The sequence below is a fragment of the Oryzias melastigma genome, linkage group LG2 (genome assembly GCF_002922805.2).
Source record: "Oryzias melastigma strain HK-1 linkage group LG2, ASM292280v2, whole genome shotgun sequence".
Taxonomy (NCBI): Eukaryota; Metazoa; Chordata; class Actinopteri; order Beloniformes; family Adrianichthyidae; genus Oryzias; species Oryzias melastigma.
In genome coordinates this window covers 16,388,327-16,407,939 of record NC_050513.1, presented here as the reverse complement: position 1 = coordinate 16,407,939, position 19,613 = coordinate 16,388,327, and the positions used below count along the sequence as shown (strand labels likewise).

General features: G+C 36.9%; 3 protein-coding genes and 1 long non-coding RNA gene across 8 annotated transcripts in view; 1 reads left to right on the top strand and 3 right to left on the bottom strand.

The window, feature by feature from the left end:
- Nucleotides 1-5,945, top strand: part of LOC118599596 — a 14,998-nt gene extending 9,053 nt beyond the window's left edge. The window contains exon 2 of the long non-coding RNA XR_004949008.1: nt 5,418-5,945. This is a non-coding gene — a long non-coding RNA (uncharacterized LOC118599596). The remainder of the gene's footprint in view (nt 1-5,417) is intronic.
- The window catches only part of LOC112156837 (T-cell surface glycoprotein CD3 zeta chain), an 18,675-nt gene extending 12,578 nt beyond the window's left edge, over nt 1-6,097 (bottom strand). For both annotated transcript variants that reach the window (XM_024289225.2, XM_024289226.2), the window contains exon 1: nt 5,526-6,097. In XM_024289225.2, coding sequence (XP_024144993.1) covers nt 5,526-5,586 — 61 coding nt within the window. In that variant the 5' untranslated portion in view covers nt 5,587-6,097. The remainder of the gene's footprint in view (nt 1-5,525) is intronic.
- A 1,106-nt stretch (nt 6,098-7,203) lies between these two features.
- creg1 (cellular repressor of E1A-stimulated genes 1) lies at nt 7,204-12,691 on the bottom strand. The gene is made up of 4 exons (XM_024289214.2): nt 11,993-12,691; nt 10,525-10,644; nt 10,336-10,449; nt 7,204-9,795 (listed from the first exon to the last, which is right to left on the bottom strand). The coding sequence occupies exons 1-4, from the start codon at nt 12,281-12,283 to the stop codon at nt 9,709-9,711; spliced, it is 612 nt and encodes a 203-aa protein (XP_024144982.1). The 5' UTR covers nt 12,284-12,691; the 3' UTR covers nt 7,204-9,708.
- A 585-nt stretch (nt 12,692-13,276) lies between these two features.
- setdb2 (SET domain bifurcated histone lysine methyltransferase 2) overlaps nt 13,277-19,613 on the bottom strand; it is a 7,893-nt gene continuing 1,556 nt past the window's right edge. For 3 of the 4 annotated variants that reach the window (XM_024289092.2, XM_024289093.2, XM_024289091.2), the window contains 10 exons: nt 18,298-18,399; nt 17,878-18,032; nt 17,528-17,815; nt 17,130-17,458; nt 16,883-17,052; nt 16,610-16,818; nt 14,167-14,218; nt 13,908-14,065; nt 13,612-13,700; nt 13,277-13,526 (listed from right to left, as the gene is read on the bottom strand). In XM_024289092.2, the coding sequence (XP_024144860.1) occupies nt 13,343-13,526; nt 13,612-13,700; nt 13,908-14,065; nt 14,167-14,218; nt 16,610-16,818; nt 16,883-17,052; nt 17,130-17,458; nt 17,528-17,815; nt 17,878-18,032; nt 18,298-18,399 (1,736 nt within the window). In that variant the 3' untranslated portion in view covers nt 13,277-13,342. The remainder of the gene's footprint in view (nt 13,527-13,611; nt 13,701-13,907; nt 14,066-14,166; nt 14,219-16,609; nt 16,819-16,882; nt 17,053-17,129; nt 17,459-17,527; nt 17,816-17,877; nt 18,033-18,297; nt 18,400-19,613) is intronic. The other variant, XM_024289095.2, reaches the window with a different exon arrangement.

Here is a 19,613-nt window from a genome sequence, read left to right as displayed (position 1 = left end):
ATATATATATATATATATATATATAAAATATATAAAAGTATTGATATATTTATATCTTCTTTCTGATATATTGAGATACATATTTCATATATACATATTCCCCCCCTAAGATTAGAATTAACTGCAAGTTTGAAATATATATACTACATATATACATACATATACATTCATATTTTATAAAATTATTTTTGTAGATTTTGTCATGTTGTTCATGTGATTTAGTAGTATATATTGTACATCATGATGAGTTTGTAGCTAAAATTTGATTTTCAGTCTCGTATTCTGTTTCTAATTTCTGAAAAGATTTTGGAATAAAAAGTAACGAAACTGTGTTTTTATGTCAAACTAAAACAATTACAATTAACTAAGATTAAAGAAAACTCGTATTGGAGTTCAGTAAAATCAAGCAACATTTTCTGTTCATGTATATAAATATAAAGCAAGACAACAACAAAAAATCTGCGTTAACAAAATACGATTAATCAACAACGAACAGAAACTTTTTTTAAATTAATAAAATACCAACCCATACCAGGTCAGAAGTTTGACGGTTGCGACGGTTCTAGAAAGAGAGGGATGATTTCGGAGAAAAATTAGCTTGTGATGAAATATAAAAACAAGCGAAATAATTAGCACTTTATTTAATTTCTTAAAAAATAATAATAAAAATAATATGGTCCTTGCCATCAGTATCTGATGCTGCGGGCCATAATTAAAAAAAAACATCATATTGTCTTAATAAAAAGCAATAAAACTTTAAATCCTGCAAGAATTAAGAAAATAATTGAATAACAAAAAAAAAACGGTAGGTAAAATTATTTGGTTCGGACTTTAAAACAATTAAAAAAGAAAAGTATTTTCAGGGATAGATTTAAATTCCTTTTGCTGTCTGAATTCCTTCACTATTCACTACTTAACGCACCATAAAGTAATAATATAAAGTTCATCATCCTCTCAGGATCTCTGAAACTACAAATCAGAAATTAAAATCAAAATTTTACAGAATTCTCTAAAAAAAAAGCAGTGTTCATTGATGCTAACTAGATTTTTGAATATAGACCACAATGCATTGCATTTAAAAAATACATCATTTGAAAAAAATGTATTTTTTAAATAAATCAGCAAAATTTCCATTATCAGAACAGATTCATATTTTGTTCTTATTTATAAGGTTTTTACTTAGTCAAACGGGTGACATCTTATTTGGCTCTTAAAAAAGAAAAAGAAAAAAAAATTAGTGAACCTGTGTCCAAATTGCACTAAACTCTAGATAGTTCCACACAATCCTAGGGGTTAGAGAGTAGCGAGGAAATTTGGATGCATCTTCAAATTTACACCAATATCTTTCTCTAATAGATGTTTCTCTAAAAGATGTTTCTCTAAAAGCGCTTCACCAGAAACACTGAATTATACGGTTCCTAAGAATAAGAAGGAACAATTAAGGACGAAGAGACATATATGATGTCTTACAATGATCTATTAAATATGTTTAATTAAACTTAAATTTTTGGCTTTTCTTTTCTTTTTTTTAAAGCTCTTCTTAGATCTGATACCTACGGAGCCATGGATGTGACATTAAAAAAAATACTTAAATTAATAATTTGTGTCCTTGAATTAGAATTTAGTTGGGCATATTGGCATTTTTTTGTGCATTTGGAGCCCACCAAATGCTAATTTGTGGACACAAAACACAAAAAATGCAGAATCTTTAAGAAACTTGCCTAAAATATGCAGTACACAAATACTCATTTCAGGCCACAAAGGATAATTCTAAGGGAAATTAGTGGTGTGATATTGAAATACTAACTTGAATAAGCAAAAAACTAATTTCAGGATACAAAATATTTATCTGCGTATAGGAAGTGCACACAAAAACCTAAATTGTGCTTGATAAAAGGTTCATTTGTGCATACAAGAGGAAAATTTATCAGAACAAAATGCTAATTTGTGCATACGAAATACTAATTTGTGCCATAAAACGCTAATTTGTGAAAACTAAATGTTAATAAAATGTCAATACATGTCCACAAAATATGAATGCGGTCAAAAAATAAATTATGGTCACAAAACTCTGAATTGTGAGTACAAAATACAAATTTACGACAAGGTAAAAATCTGAGGGAAACTAATAGTTTGTTATAAAAATACTAATTTGTGCATAATATGAACATGTGCTTACAAAATGTTCATTTGTCCATACAATTTACCAAATTGTACATGCAACATAGTAATGTGTGCATATAAAAGGCTAATTATTGCCACTCAAATATTAATTTGCACATTTGTGTTCTTAAAGTGTTAATTTGCCCACACAAAATGCTAATTATTGCTCACAAAATATTAATCTGTGCAGAATAAAATGCTAAATTGATTGTGCATACAATATACTAATTTGTGCTCACAAAATGTTAACTTTTCTATACAACATACCAATTTGTGCATATAACATACACACAAATTATATATTTATGCGTACAACATAGTAAGTGCTCATTTTTACCAATAAAACATAAATTTGTAGATACAAAATGCAAATTTTTGCTCACAGAATGCTAATTTGTGCTCTTAAAATTTTTATTTCTGCATACAAAATCCTTATTTTTGTACACAAAACACTCACTTTTTTGTCCACAAAAGACATACTTTTGCCAGTAAAAAAATTGTGCAAACAAAATGTTGATAAAACCTTAATATACGGCCACAATATACTAATTATTTCACAAAAGATACAAGAAAGGTGGCCACAAAATACTTTCTTTGCCAACAAAAAGGCAATAACATGTTAATTTATGGCCACCAAGTACTAATTTGTGTGAGTAAAATGCTAATTTGTGGCCACAAATTTCTCTTTTTTTGTCATATCCAGTGCTCCATAGATTTCAGCTCTGAAGGTCTCTATTTGAAATCCTGTATTCATGCATCTTTCCTGTCGTGAGATGAGTCTTCTCCCAGCTGGATGAGCTCATGCTAGAGCTCGCCTGTCAGATGAAGAGCGGCGGGGAAACTCGCTTCAGCCTTGAGAAGCAAAACCACAGATTTACTTCCTGACTGTTGGTTAACTTTCTGTGGTCAGCTTCCTGTGAGCTGCAGTCATCACTGCCACCCCTCCTCCTGTCCGTACTCTCAAACACACAGCAGCGATCACAGCCTCCTCTACATCAAAGTCAACATTAACCTGAACGTTTCTCTGATGTTTCTGTCAGACGGAGCACGCTCAGCGAACTCTGCAGCGACACGCCGATAATCGCTGAAGCAGTCTGTGAGCTCTGCTCATTGTAACTGATTATTTTCATGTGGAGAGACCTCACATGATGAAGAGGAAATCGTAATGAGCGCGAGTTTGAGTCATTTTCTGTGAGGCTCTGACTGCCATTGTGAATCTTTGCACCAAACTCCTCCTTTGTGTTCATGCGAGTTGCATTCATAAGTTGTGTAGTTTGTGTACACCCTGATTGGACTGCGATTTGATGCATGATACTCCTGCATTTACCAGTTACCATGGCAACGGTCGACTTTGGTCACAGCATTAATTGTAGCCGAATACGAGCTATGTTTAGATCAGAAATTACAATATTTCAATTGTTGAAGCACTTATTTTGAAAAGTTTGTCCTAAGCAGCAAGATTTTTCAAAATAAAACATATGAAAAAAAAGAAAAAATTGTAATAATGTACTTTATGTGTAAAAATACTTCTATTTTCAACTTTCATTTATTAACAGCAATGTTATTTTTAAATTGTTGTTTGTGTTTTTCCTAAATAAAAAAAAACATCTTTGTTAAAATGACTTAAAGTTATTCATTTTAATGCTTAACTTTTGCAAACAATGTCGCTTAAAAGACAAACGTCATCAACTTTTGCAAAAAAAAGTCGAACATTTTTCACAAAAAGTTTTTTATTGAGTTACGCGCATAAAATAAGCTTTCATAAGTGTTATTTGTTCACTTACGGTCGCATTGCGAGATAGTGTTTAAGGCTTTTAGGAAAAACTGAAACCTAAAAAGTTGTTATATTGTACAATATAATGTATATATATATATATACATATATATATTACATTTTTTATTGGAACCACAAGTCATTTTGATCAACCTACAAAATTTATATGACTAATTTAATGGAAAAAAAAACAATTATATCTTATACGTAAATGATCAAGATTTTTGTATTTAAGCAGTTTTCAAAGAAGATGAAAAAGAAGAACACAAAAATGTACAACATAAAATAAAAAAAGTGTGTCCGCATTGCAAAAATCGCATTAAATATCATATATTTTTTTAAAATAAAGCAAAACTTTGAACTTTTATTTGACCCATTTTTCATTATCTCAATTTAGGTTTTTTATGTTTGGTAAATGTATTGTTTTTACTTGAAAGATTTACAACTAAATAATGCCGCCAGCCTCCACTCTCACCATAAGACTAACGATGAAATCTTGCAGCAGAAAAAATACGGTAAAAAAAATTGAACAACTAATGCTTCATGTACTTGCAACTGTTTTTAAAATCCACTCTTAAGTCTTTAAATTTAGTTTTTTCCCTAAAAAGCCGAGTCTCTTATTACATTTCTGATTGTTTATTTCTGACCCGTCAATAAATTAGCATTTTCCTGATTTATTTTTATATCCCAGATATTTATATCTATATTTTATTGTATTTCATTTTATTATTTGAAATTTATTTGTCATTTTATGGGTTTTTGAGATAAATTCACTTTTATTTTGAAAAACGAATATTTTTTTATGATTTAAACATGTCAGATTTAATTAAAAGCACTTTTTTTAAATAGACAAAAATCTAAATATTAAAGCAAGTTGCATCCTGTTTGATTTACGATAAAGTTGCCAAGTTGGTTGCATTTGTGGAACTTTTGTTCAAGTCAGAGTTAAAAAAAAATATTAAATTGAATTAAAAAATGCATAAAAAGAATCCAGAATTTTTCTCAATATGTAAAACTAACTCCAGTTTGTGTTTAAGGTTTGATGGTAAATCCTGCTGATGGGTCACCTTGTTGGAAGATGGTAAACAGACGAGAACATCCTCATCCTCTTGTGAGGGTGGAGTAAACAAACGCACACAAAAGCTGGAAGCAGGTCAGGCTGGAGAAACGTGAACAAAGATGGCAACCGAACGACGTTTGTGTAAAAGAGAGGTGTCCGTGGATGAAGTGGTCAGAGGGGTGGAGAGGCGTTGCTTACCTGCTTCACCCTTCTGCTGTCAGTGATGAAAGCTGAACTTATTTTTCCCCACAACTGAAAAAAGTTTCAACTTTACCTTATTTTTCTATTTAAAAAAACGACATATCTTTCTAGCTCAGAAAACACTGATAAACTTTTAGTTTTTCTTCACAAATCAAACTTTTTATCAAAGATTTTTCGCATATTTTTCCCCCCTCTCTGAAACATCCTTTGCCCTTTCAGTTCCTGCTGTTGACAGAAAGCTGCTCTACATGTGACCTTTCACGGCGTCGCCATGAGGCCTCGCTCTGCAGGGTTTCGTCGGACTGGAGGCCCTCCGTTCACTCTTACCTGCCCCGGGGAGCCCGAAGACCAGGAGCAGCAGGCCGGAGAGCCTCATCGGGGACGGCATGGCTGAACTACGCTTTCTTCAGGCGGCGTCGAGCAGGACACGGCAGACGAGGCTGGTGCGCTTCTGCGAGACTCGAAGTGGAACAGGAAGTGGGGAGAAGCCGAGTGCCAGGTGACATGCAGCGACACACTTTGTCTAACGCACTCCCCCACACAGGAGGAGACGGCAAGCACAAAAGCAACACGCTTCACTCTCCACCTCCAGGAGCTCAAACATCTCCAGAGAAACCTTCTGCTCCTCCTCTGGGTTCATCTAATTCAGCTGTGAAACAGAAACTTCAGAACATTTCATCAGAATCCACACACAAACATCATGCTTTTTTTTTATTTGCTTTATCAGCTAATAAATCTAAACACACACTAATGTTCACTGATGGAGAGCAAAAAGTAACTTGATTTTATTTTGTCCTATAGGGGGCACTGTTTCCATGTTTTCTACAGAAGCATTTTTTTGTTTTTGTTTTTTTGGAGTTCTGACCTGTTGGTGATTTTATAAAGAAATTGTAAAGAAAAAAATCTAAAGAAAAAGTTTTAAAAAACTCAAGTTCTAAAAAAAAAAAAAAAAATTCTACAAAAAAATTTAAAAACGAAAATTTCTAAAGTAATAGAATTTCTAAAATTCTAAAAAAATTTAAAGAAATCTACATAAAAAAAATCTAAATTCTACAAAAAACTAAAAATCCTTAATAAAATCTAAGTTCTAAACATTCAACAAAAAAATAAACTAAAATTTCTAAAGAAATCTAAATTCTAAAATCATAAAAAATAACATTAAAATTCTTAAGAAATCTAAATTCAAAAATAAAACAAAAAATTCAAAAAACATTTTTTAAATTCTAAGATTCTGCAAAAAAAATCTAAATCTGGAAAATAAAAAAGTAAAAAACTAAAATTTCTTAAGAAATCCAAATTCCAATCATTTTTTTTTAAAAAACAAAAAATTCTCGAAAGATCTTAATAAAAAATAAAAAATAAATTAAAAATTTCAAAGAAATCGAAATGATAAAAATAAAGAACTTAAATAAAAAAAAATCTAAATTCTAATAATAGTAATTTCTAAAATGTCTGAATTCTATAAATTCTAAAGAAATCTTAAATAAAAAGAAACAAATTCTACAATTTCAAAAGAATTTATCAAGTTCTTCTTTCGACCTCTGTCGTGTTTTTAAGGCCACTTCTATTGCATGATCATGTTCCTATTTTATTTTTATTTTTTTCTTTGTTCAGACTCTAATCAGAATGAAACATGAACCAGAGAAAACAGGCCTGGTTTATGTCTGAATCTTAAAGACGCTCCGTTTTTCTCATGATGGAGAGCACGGATAAAGAAAATTACGATTCAAGTTGAATTTCTGAGTATTTCTTTGTTTTAATTGTTGTGAATTAAGAATAAATGAAAAAAAAGCATATTTTAAAAAGTTTGCATTTGTGCAGTACGACTGGAAATGGTCACCGCTTTTGTTTCACCAGTAATATCAGGTTGAGGGTGTGAGGAGCTGTAAGCTAGCAGAAGAGCATGTAAACAGATGGATGATGGGAAGTGGGGCAGGGTCGCTCTGCACCAACAACTTTCAAGGAAAACAAAGTTTTTGTCTAAATTAAGAACCAATGAAAATGCTTTATTGAATAAAATTTTTATTTCAAAACAGAAACATTTCACAGTCAGCTTTGGTTTTATGAAGGACAAAAGTGAAAAAATAAGAGTATAAAAATAAGCTTAAGGCATATTTTGTTCAACATCAACTACATTTAGTCCACACATTTAAAATTATCCAATTTTCTCATTTAAAATGCAAATTTTTATATTAAAAAACATTTTTATAAAGCGTTGGAAGCTACAAGGAGACAATAAGGCACATTTTTTAGATAGAAATTTCCCCCCAGGGGATTAATAAAGTATCTTGATTGATTTAGACAGCAGTTTTAAACACTTAAATAAAAATAGTTTGAGTTGGATTGCTTAAACAATTGACTTTACACACATTTCTTGCAAAGTATAGAACTGAGATGTTGATCAATGTCAAAATAATAGTAAAATATTTTATATAAATCTGCTAAATATGTCAACATTTCAAACTTTTTTTGACACTAAAACAAACTGTTGAATCTGTCTTGTCACAGCTGGTCCTTCATCTCCATTTTAGCTTCAGTTTGAGATTTAAAACCACAAGCACTTCAAATCATTTCTAGTGGAGCTTCTAAATATTCAATTTAGCACAAATACACACAAAAATAAATAGATGCTTGTTTTTGAATCGTTTATGCTCAGAAGTTGATTATTTCTTAAGGGTTTTCTCCCCCAAGTGGCCAAACTGTAGCATTACATTAAAAGATGTCAAACCCAAACAGCAAAAACACAACCACTCTTTTCCTCTTGATCCACTACAGAGTAAATAGGGATTTTACGAAAACTTTGGCACTAAAGTTGTTGAAAAACCTTTTTAATTTAATAAGAAATTTCACCTATGCGGTGGTTAATTCATCTATTTCCACATAAGAAGGAGACAACAAATTATTTGTGACCTTATCTCACAACGTGAAAGACAATTTAAAAAAAATTGGGGACTTAATACATTTTACAAGTGTAAAGCACTTTGAATTGTCTCTGTACATGAAATGTGCTATACAAATAAACTTGCCTTACAATTTTTGATATAATTGTATCCTCAAATATCAATGGGATGGATAGAAACTTAAAAAAAATAAGTTAAATAATATATATACTATTATAAAGAAAAAAGTGCACTAATTTCTTTTTTTTACAACTGTTATATCTGTAGAATTTTATTAATGAAAGCAATGATTTTTTTTTTAAATGATGTGGCCATCTTTGTCAAGAAAACTGATCTGATGAGTTGGTCTTCAAATTCAATTGTGAAAAAAAAAGACTTTCTTCACATTAAGTAACGGGAAAGTGGACCAATAATCCCATGGAACAAGTGGAGACTGGTGTGTGTATCCCAACTATCTGTGGTCGTATACCTATTTCCATCAGTGTTCTGAAACCTACCAAGTCCCATTCGGGATCATAGGGTTGCTGGAGCCTATCTAAGCGACTGTTGGGCAAAGGAAGGATACACCCTGAACAGGTTGCAAGTCTGTTGCCGGGCTATAAACCCAGTTGGATGTTTGATAATTGGATATCTGGCAATCTAAATTTCTGTCTAATCTAGAAGTTTTGATGACTCAAACCCTTTAAGTACTGGACCTGTCAGCAACGACACAAAATAAAAAAGTACTGTAATGCCAAGAGATTCAGAAGAGAAAAGCCTCAGGCAACGGTTGAATAGTTACGGTAGTGCAAAGGACGTAAGCACTGGTGCTATAGGGTTGAGGCATAGATTGAGAGATGGTCAGAGTTTGATCGAAACTCTATTGTCCCGTTCGCCCAACGAACCTTTGAACTGGTGTGAAAAACAGGTGATAATTTAGAGAAACTTTAGGGGACAAATGGAATCAAATTGTCCAAGAGTTGGACCAAAAAGAGCCTCAAAGACTCTGTTAGATCAATCAAGAACACAACTGGGAAATAGAAAACAAGTCTGTTGTCCTCAAGAACGATGATCAAATCTGACATTCCCTGTGCGGAGTGCGTTGTCTTTTCAAAGATAAATCCACTATAGAGTGAGATGTGGTTTGAATCTGAGGTATGGAATATGTTGTCCTTCCCTCCAGTATTCCTACTCTTCCCTACTTTTAAAACAATGCCAAAGCCGGCAGCGTCTTAAGGGTACAGCTGACTGGAGTGGTGTACTGGGCCTTAGAACTCTGCCTCTATCCCTTATCTCGTGTGCCTGTTTTGTTCTGTGCTAAGGTCTTTTTTTCCCAGTCACCTATGCTCTACTGGCAAGACAAGATGTATGCCTTCTTAGCTATCATAGTTCTCCTCATGGTTCTCCCATTTTCCCTGTCTAGAAATGAGGACTTTTGTTGTACTTGTCGGTATAACGATAAAGGTAATCCTTTCAATTTCACTTGTTCAAATATGAGAATAGAACAGATGTTGGGGGAAGTTAGAGTCTCTTCCAGTTTTTTAGGACTTTCATGGGTCCAGCTCTGTACTTGTTGCTCCACTCTCAGAACAACAACAACAGTGGACTTCAAGACCCTACAACTCTCGCGGTCAGTTTTGCTTCCTGCGAGGCGCCGCTTGGAAATACTCCTCTGGAGAGACGGTCTTTATTCCGCCAAAGTAATCCAGCACCCAGACCTGAAACACAGTTGAGGAAGACTTCAGAGTACTGCCGGGGTACCTCAGAACCGACCCATTATGCTATGTACACACTGGACATGGGATTCTCGCTCAAGAAAGTGCTACATAAGCACTCTTTGACAAAGGGTGTTGACACTACCCAATACTGCTGATTGTCTACCACCTATAGTTGTGGTGCAAATTTTCAAATCTTGATCCAGTCTTTTTCTTTCACTGCTCTATTCCGATACATGAAAGACTTGGTGTCATATAAGCACAAGAACTAATTCCTCCTTCATGATCAATTCTCAATGGTTGGTACTTCTGTGTTTCGAAAAGGACGTTACTACCAAATCTGAGTCCCTGGTTGGTCAAAGTTCAACTGGTTTTAACTTTTTATGCAGGTTCAATGGTGGCAAGTCTTGAACTTAGAACCCAGAAATTGACTTAAATGTGCAAAGTGGCATATGGACGTGGGAGTTTAAAACACAGAAGCTTGGAACGTAGACTTTTCATTGGAAGTCGTCACTAAAACCCTGCATTGGGTTCTGCTCATACCTGAGAGATATTGAACTTGGCGAAAAACCAGTCGTGGTCCTTCGGCCACTCCATCATCTCTGGGTGCCGGCTAAACAGAGCCTTTTTGGCAAAGTCCGCCTCAGTCCCGTTTACCTGGGCAGAAGGGAGGAACGGGTCACGTGACCTGTCATGGAGACTCACTCGGGATGCACAGGTATGGGTACGTACCTGGATGACAGATCCGGACAGGATGATGTGAGCGCAGAGAGGACTCTGAGGGTCGAAGCCCTGCTGTTTGCAGTAATCAGTTTGAGCCAGAGACATCGTCAGGGATGCCTGGGGGTTCACCTGTACAGAGGAGTGTCGCACAGGTGAGTTCCCGCCCTGTAGATGTACTATTACACAAGTGTTACAGTTTAAATGTTATATTGAAAAATTGTCTGCAATGACGAATACAATCAAGGAGTATTTGACCCCTTTCTGATTTTGTAGGTTTGGCTACCTTGGAAGAAATTGACAGTGTCATCTTAACTTTCATTTGAACAGTGACAAATAGAAAACCAATTATTTCAAACTAACAATGTCCATTTTTCAAATCTAAAATGTATTTTTTTCCCATTCACTTTAAGATGATCCTGATTTGACCCCATACACTTTCTAAAAAGGGTATGGATAGGTCCGAATTCCCGCCCTAATGCCCAACTACTAAAAAAACAATATAGTGCAAGACTATCTGGTGCGCTGGATCTTAAAAGCAATTCGGATACCATGTTCACTACTTTTTTTTTTTTAACTGCAAATTTGAGAGTCACAGATTTCACGAAGTGAAAATCTATTATTGACTCCATTGTGTTCTGATGATGAAAATGGTGATGTTAAAAAATATATATATATATATATATATATATATATATATTAGTCATAAAAATCGTTCAAACACAATGCATTGTGGTCTATGTTAGCAAGTCTATGGTATGTCCGAATTCCATCCCTAATATATAGTGCGTTTGCCATTTTTTAGTGCTGTCCGAATCTACTATTCCAAAATCTAGTGCTCTAGAAATTTCCCAGAAGTCTTTGCGAAAAACTAGCTTGCATTGATGCTCACTACATCCGCGAATATGCGGTGAGGTCGAACAATTCTTGCGAAAAAATATTTAAATGTAATTTTTTTATTTTTTTAACAAAACATCCACATTTTCATCATTAAAACACAGTGCAGTCAAAAATAGGCGTCGTGAAATGTTTGTTTTGATTAGATTTTCACTTTGAGAAATCGGTGACGTCATATCCGGCGCTTAGCAAAACAAAAATTAAGTAGTGAACATGGTATCCGAATTTGAATTTGACCAATCAGGGACTGAGATTCAATTTTCATTCACAGAAGAGCCAACTGTTGCAAAATACACTTTCAATTGATTTAAAAATGCACAAACATATAACATCAAATATTTATTTCCTCTTCTTAACAAGTAAACCACATGACTACAAATATGAAAGTTCCTCTCAGGTTTTAAACCCGTGACAGATGTTCCTCCTTATCTGTGTGAACACAACAGGTCCTGCTGTCACGAGACCTCTGCACAATTTGCTGAGTCACAGAAAGTAAAAGCTGCCAAGTCATGGCTGAACTTGAAGTCACGTGACAGCTCACGTGATTGTGTAACCTTGTTTACACAAACTGCGCTAGAGTCACCTGCAGGTCCTGCACGGAGACCTCCATGTCGGTCAGGTACAGGTACGGCACCCCGGTGCTGCTGCCGCGGGGCCCGTCGCTCACGGAGAACACGTTGGAGAACGGCTGACCCACCACCGGCTTGTGCGTGGAGATGGTGGCCATGGACGCCCAGTCGCACTGGTGGGCAACGAAGCGGGCCACGCGCGCTACTTCCTGGTGCGGAGGGATCTGGAGGCTGCAGGCGGAGGACACAGCGGCCCAGGCCAGCCCAAAGAGGAGCAGCAGTGCCGGTCTGCCTGGAGCGGACATAGTGGGTCTCGAGCCTGAAGGAGGAACTGTCACGTCTGGAGAGGACTCGGAGGACCGGCTATAAATAACCGGAGAACACTTCCGGTCCGACAGAGGGTCTTCAAAATAAAAGCGGAAACAAAAAATGCATTTAATAATTAAACGAATTAAAATATGAATTATGATATATTTCAATTAATCCCGAAGACGTGCCCCTAGAGTTTTGAAATGAAATAATAGGACAATATTTATCAGTATGTCACTGTATAGGTCTAAAAAAAATAAACCAACTTCCATGCTTTTTAAAAAATTATTACAATTTCAAGAAAAAAATGCTCCACTGTACTAAACATGTGAAGATACATTTCTTTAAATCCCTTATTCCTCATTACGATATTTGCATTACTGCAATGTCATCTCAAAATGTGTTTTTTTTTTCAAAATAAAAGCAGAAACAAACAGAAGCAGTTAAAAAAAATCACAGATCACCTGCATTTGACCCCTAAACTAATTAAAATATGCAGGAAGGCATCAGATACATCAAAATTAAACTTAATGAGCTGCTTATAGAGTTTTAGAATAAAAATAAGAAAATAAAAAACAGCAATGTCACTGCACTAGTCTTAAAAGACCTATTTTTTGTGGACTTTTGAAAACAAAAGTTGTAAAATTTAACGTGAAAATGCTTCATTTTGGTAAGTATCTAAATATAGGATACAGAATCATTTATTTGTCCCTCTATAATGAAATGATGTTACCTTACAGCGAAAAGAGAAAAAAAAATCTAAATATACATACTTGTTGGAAATCAAACATAAAATTAAATTAAAAATAGGTGTGTATAACTAAACCAGATCAAATTCTGGGGATTATTGAGTGAAACAGGTTTGTCATGGGAAGAAAAGCCTTTAAATTTCTCTCTCTCAGGAAGAATCAGCCTGAAGCTGCTCTCCAGGACCAATCACAGGTTGAGAATGGTGGATTTTAAAGTAAATAAACTTATAACACATCGACCTTTATTCCAAAAGCATTTATTACAAATTTGTCACAAAAAAAAAGAAGCAGTAAGAACACAAAGCATTATGTAGTTTTTGTTACAGTATTTTCTTCATTGTATAACAAACTGGAAACGTCATCATCGATGAGCAGCCATTGCTGACACTCGTCACTGCGACACAGACAAGGCACTTCCTGTTTCTGCTGCGGGGGGCCAGGTGTGTAGGCGGAGTAGTTCCAGGTGAGCTCAGTGCCGGCCTTTACTGCCCTGATGGAGGGCAAATGAGAGATACGGTTAATAAAGACGACCAGCAGTCAGACGAGAGACCAGAAGGAGAGTTTTTCTTACTCACCTGCTGGTGAAAAAGGCCACAACGGGGAAGAGAGGATCATGGGAGTCGATGAAGACGTTCTGAATGAACAGGTTCGGCTGGCAGCTGTGCTGTAGGTGGGATCAAATGTAAAAATATTGAGGCAGCAGTATTTGTGAATACAAAAAAACATAAGGAGAAACTAAAAATGATGTGTGTGAGAGATCTTTGTTCACAGCTAATGCAAGAAACCATCAAACAGGAGCAAAAATATGTTTAAAGAGAGTAAAATTAGGATTTTACAGCTAGGATTCAGTATTTTGCATTTCTGGACTTACGTTGATGAAACGGCTCACGTTTCCTTCCTTGCTGGCGTCCACAAAACAAACATCCTCCATGATGGCGGCTCTCTTCAGACCTCTGTGAGGATCCCTCTTTGGTCTGTTTGAGGCCTGACCGCCTGTCCTCAGCCTGATCTTCATTTCCTGCAAGTCACCTTCCAGACAGAATTCCCACCATTAAACTCTGATAAGGAGATGTTTGTTCTCACTGTTTTTATGCTGCCGTCTCTTCGGATGAGTTTAGGTGGAGCTGCACCTGTGGAGGAGGAAAGTAGGTCTGGACCTCCAACCACCACCGTCTGCACCTGCTGACAGAAAACCAGAAGAAGATGAGCTTCAGCTACAGAAGAAAATTATTTTTGTTTAAAGTCAAAGACTTTTAAAATCAAGACTAGCTTTTTATTTGAAAAAAATCTAATTTTCTTCAACAAAATAAAATTACAGCTTTATCATCTACTTTCAAAATCCACTGCTCTTATTGTGAAATCTGGTCTGTGATTTTCTGTTGCACTCAGGTAAAGACAAGGGAGTAAATTTGATTTCTCTCTAAGAAAAACTGCACATAGTGTAGCCCCAATAGCAAAGAAATATAAGGTACATAAAGTGAGAAAAAAAGATTCAGAAATAAGTCAGTCGGATTTAATCACTGCAACTTGTTTGCTACATGTTAGAAACGTTAGAAGCTTTAGCCGCATTAGAAGCGTTAGCCACGTTGGAAACCTCATCTAAGTGAGAAGTGTTAGCCACGTTAGAAGCGGTAAAAACGTTAGAAGCCTTATCCGAGTGACAAGTGTTAGCCAAGTTAGAACCGTCAGCCAAATTTGAAGCGTTAGCCGAGTCAGAGGCGTTATCCGCGTTAGCTAAGTAAAAAGCGCTAGACAAGTTAGAGAATTAGTCAAGTTAGAAGTGCTACCCAAGTCAGAAGTGTTAGCCAAGCTAGAAGAGTTAGTCAAGTTAGAAGAGTCAGCCAAGTTAGAAGAGTTAGCCAAGCTAGAAGAGTTAGTCAAGTTAGAAGTGCTACCCAAGTTAGAAGTGTTAGCCAAGTTAGAAGCGTCAGCCAAGTTAGAAGTGTTAGCCAAGCTAGAAGTGCTACCCAAGTTAGAAGAGTCAGCCAAGTTAGAAGAGTTAGCCAAGTTAGAAGAGTCAGCCAATTTGGAAGCGTTAGCCAAGTGATAAACGTTAGCCAAGTTAGAACTGTTAGCCAAGTGAGAAGTGTTAGCTGAGTTAGAAGCGTCGGCCAAGTGAGAAGCGTTAGCCAAGTGATAAACGTTAGCCAAGTTAGAACTGTTAGCCAAGTGAGAAGCGTTAGCCAAGTTAGAACTGTTAGCCAAGTTAGAACTGTTAGCCAAGTGAGAAGCGTTAGCAAAGTTAGAACTGTTAGCCAAGTTAGAACTGTTAGCCAAGTTAGAACTGTTAGCCAAGTGATAAACGTTAGCCAAGTGATAAACGTTAGCCAAGTTAGAACTGTTAGCCAAGTTAGAAGTGTTGGCCAAGTTAGAAGCGAAAGACAAGTTAGCTAATTCTTCTAAGTTAGAAGTGTTAGCTGAGTGTTTGTTCTTTTATCATTTTAATTTGTGGTAAAGGAAAAGTAAACAGATTAACAAAATAGCAATTTTTCTTAGACCCCTTAAATGCTTCAAAAACAAAGTTTTAGCTTCAGTGTTTACATTCTTTCGAATACTGTAATTAAGGTGTGGTCTAACTCAATGGCACAAGGGTCCAAAATCTAAAACATACTTTAGGTTTTGGACCGAAAAAGATTAACATTTATTGAACACTCCAAAAATAAATATTTTAAACTTTAAAAACGTGACTTATTAAGCTAATTATGAACTAGATATATAGCATTATCTGTAATAACGTTAGTGTGAATGCTGTAAGCTGAATTTGGCCGCTGAGGATGCTGAAATTAATAGCTAAATACGCTGAAGCTGATAACTTAAAACGCCGAAGTTGATAGCCAGCTAAAATATTATCTAAATGCCAAAGTAGCCTAAAAAACGGAAAAAACCCTAAGTTAGCCAAAACAGCTAGCATGCAGCTGAAATATTAGATAAACTCTAAAACAGTAAAATAAAACTTAATAAATGCCAAAACAGTCCAAAAATTAGGTTAGCCAGAACAGGTAGCATGTTGGCGGAAAAATAGCAAAAGTTTAAAATAGCCTAAAGAACTTAAAAAAGTCTAAATTAACCGAAACAGCTAGCATTTAAATATTATCCCAACTCCAAAATAGCTTAAAAAACTTTTTAAAAAAGGCCTAAAACAGCTAGCATGTAGCTGAAATATTAGTAAACTAAACTACCGAAATAGTCCAAAAAGCTAGCAGGAAGCAAATTTTAAAAACTTTGAAACCGCAGATTTTTAACATAATTATGACTAATAAAAAAGTAGGAATATTATTCTAGAATAAATCAACTTAAACCTTAAATAACTTTCACTATTTTACTCTCCATAAAATATATATATTTTTAAATGATACAAGTTAAAAATAAGCGCAAGATAACATCGAGCCATTAATAACAATAAAATGATATTAATCGGAGGGCCGGATTCGGCCCCCGGGCCTTGACTTTGACACACATGCCGTAATTCTTCCGACGTTTTGCGCAATTAACGCAATTCCAGCGGAATACGTCTTAAAAGCTACGATTGTTGAGAGTGAAGCTGCTGGCTTCACTACCTCAGTTCTGCCAAACCTGGTCTAAGGGCGTGGCCTCTGCCGGCGTCTGGATCACGGGGACGTTGGTGCAGGGCGGCGGCGTGTCCACGTTCCTGCGCTCCTCCAGGACGGGTGGGGCTCGCCACTCCGTCACGACCTCCACCTCGTCGTCCGATGGCAGGTCGGCTCTCGTCAGCTTCGGCGGGGGCATCTCATCGGAGCTCAGCACCTTCTGCAGGACCACGCCTACACGGAACCACAGAAGTGAGTCCACGCTCCGATCCAGAGAGACTCACGGAACCGAACGGACCTGCGTAGATGCACACAAAGGTGCCACGGTCCAGGTCGTCCCGGCAGCGCACGCCCCAGCCCCGGTCCTCCGTCTGGAAGACCTGGAGCCGCACCCTGATGCCCCTTTGGACCAGCCGGTTCTGACAGCGGGCGCGGTCGCAGTCGCACCACGGGCCGCACTCAAACAGCCTGCGGAAGAGGAGGACGAGGTTATCAACCAAACCGAGCGGGTCGTGAGCACGCTGGGCTGAAGGTTCTGCTCGCACCCCGGCTCAACGGGCCGCAGCAAACGGAGGTAGCTGTAGCTCCGCCTCCAGGCGGTCATGGCGACGCAGGCGCAGCTCTGGGCGTCGCTGCAGCCGTCCGTGCAGTCGCAGCAGGCGCGGAACAGCGTGGGGCCTCGGCTCAGGAAGCAGCCGTGCGGCCAGCGGTCCTTCCTGTAGCGGAACTCGGGGGGCTGGGAGTCTCCGTCCGTGAGGCACAGCTCCACCGGCGTGAGCTCCTGACCCCGGCTCAGGTCCTTGTTCGGGGGCTGGGCGCCCATCACCGAGGGAGGGTCCAACTGGACGGAGGGGTTGAAGGTGAAGAAGTTGACCTGCGGGCGAAACGCCTCGTCAGTTTGAGCCTCACACGTGAACAAACACACGCCGTGTTTCCCGCCGACCTGCAGGAGGTCGTAGCTCTCCGTCGCCACCAGGAAGACCGCCACGTCTTCAAAGCTGCGCAGACTCTGACCGCACGGCGCCTTGTAGAAGACGTCCGTTTCAGCCGCTGTCTCCTCCTTCTCCTTCTCCTCCTCCTCCTCGTCCTCCTCCTCGCCGCTCGGGGACACGCCCCCTCCCAGCTGCGACGTCAGCCTCCTGAAGCCGCAGAGCAGTGGCACCTTGAGAGGGTTCTGGCCCCAGAACGGCAGCGTCGGCTGAGGCATTCTGGGTAATAGGGGCAGACACGCCTGTGGGAGCAGAAGCACTTCAGCGTGGTTTGTCTTTATTTTTAGAATCGATCAGCGTCTACCTTGCTGCACTGGTGAGGCTGGTACTGCAGCTGCACCGGAACCAGAGGAGGCAGTAACTCCTCCCTGCCAGCAGGGGGGGCCGCACTGCTGCTGGACTCTTCTGAAGTAGCACAGGGGGGGCTGGGATCCGGAAGGTCCGCCGGCAGCACCTCACCTGGAGATGGGGAGGTTCTGTGAGGTTCAGTTTCTCCGAGACGTTTGGAACTCACAACAATCCAGAGCGTCTCGTCCTTCTTTATTTTAACATTTATATAACCGTAATAAAACTCAAATTTTCTTTTAAGTTTTTGCCCAAATCGGCCATATTTACACTGTATTTCACAAAATATTGTTCGATTTGATTCAGTTCAATTAAACTTTTGTTTGTAACGTTTGAAAACTTCTCTTTGGAATAATGAAATGTCGGTTCAGAACCTCACCTGACCCGATCACCACCTGAACCACAGAGGAGTCCTGGTCCTGAAGGTCGGAGGAGGAGGAGCAGTCCAGCAACTCCAGGAGCCGCAGACCCTGAATGTACTCTGACAGACAGACGGAAAACTTCTGATGATGTATGACCGAGCAGCGTCTGCTTCAACCACATGAAGAATAAAAAAAATGTTTTTCTTAAGTTAAATTTTGTTTTTGGGTATTTTTATTTCTTTTTTTTAGAAGTGTATTTGTTCCAATTGTTTGTGTTTCTCATGCAATCTTTTTTAGGTTGCGTTTTTTTTTTTTTTAAGAGTTTTTGTTGCAATTTTTGATTTTTATAGCAAATTCTTTGTGATATTTAAAAAAAAAAAAAACATTTTTTTTCGTTCCTATTCTTTGTGTATTTTGTGCTAAAACTTGTTTTTGTGCTAAATTATTTTTTCTTTATTCAATGACAAAAAGCAAGTGTTTTTTGTTGTAATTTTTCTTTGCGTGTGCAAATGTTTTAGTGCTTTTAAAGCGTTTGTTGTAGATTTCTGCTTTTTTTAAAAAAAAGGAATTAGTCTTTTTTCTAATTTTTGCGTAAATTGTTGGTGATTTTTGCGCTACTTCTTGAAGGTTTTTGTACTCACAATTTTCTGTCTTTAATTTTAAGTGTTTATCCCTACAAGTTTACTGTTGCTGTGTTAATATTTTTTGTATTAAATAAAAAAGCATATGTACATTATTTTCTACTTTTTCATGTTTTTGTATAAAATAATCTAGTTTTTTTGTTAATATTTGAGTTTCAGTTCATTTTTTGTACATTTCAAAGTTAAACTGTATAATATATATATATATTTGTTCTAATTATTTCTGGAGTTTTGGTGCTCATTTGTGTGATTTTTGTGCAAAGGTTTGTACTTTTGTGGTACTTTTCGGGGTTTTCGTGCTAATTTTTCTGTTTTTAATAAAAAAAAAAGGTATTTTCAATTCTAACTTATTGCGTTTTGTGCTATTACATTTTTATGAATCCAATAAAAAGAAAATGTGTGTTTTATGTTCTCTTTTTGGTGCCATTTTGTGTTTTTAGTGTTTATATTGCTTTTTGTATTCACTTAAACGTGTTTTTCATACAATTGCTTTTTCTGCTATTTTTCTGTAGTCAATTAAAAAAAATGTTTTTCATTCTAATTTTTCATGTTTTTTAAAAAATACAAAAATATGAATGAAAAACTTAAGATTTTTTTTATAGAACACAGAATTATCACAGACAGACACAAATCTAGACTGAAAAAACGCATACCTTCAATTCAATACAGAAAATAAATTAGCACAAAAACAC

Coding starts and splice junctions, on each gene's coding strand:
- creg1 (XM_024289214.2), bottom strand. CDS start 12,283: ATGTCCGCTCCAGGCAGACCGGCACTGCTGCTCCTCTTTGGGCTGGCC. Junction 10,645..11,992: donor TCTCCGTGCAGGACCTGCAG/GTGACTCTAGCG, acceptor TCCTCTGTACAG/GTGAACCCCCAGGCATCCCT. Junction 10,450..10,524: donor TGTCCGGATCTGTCATCCAG/GTACGTACCCAT, acceptor CCTTCTGCCCAG/GTAAACGGGACTGAGGCGGA.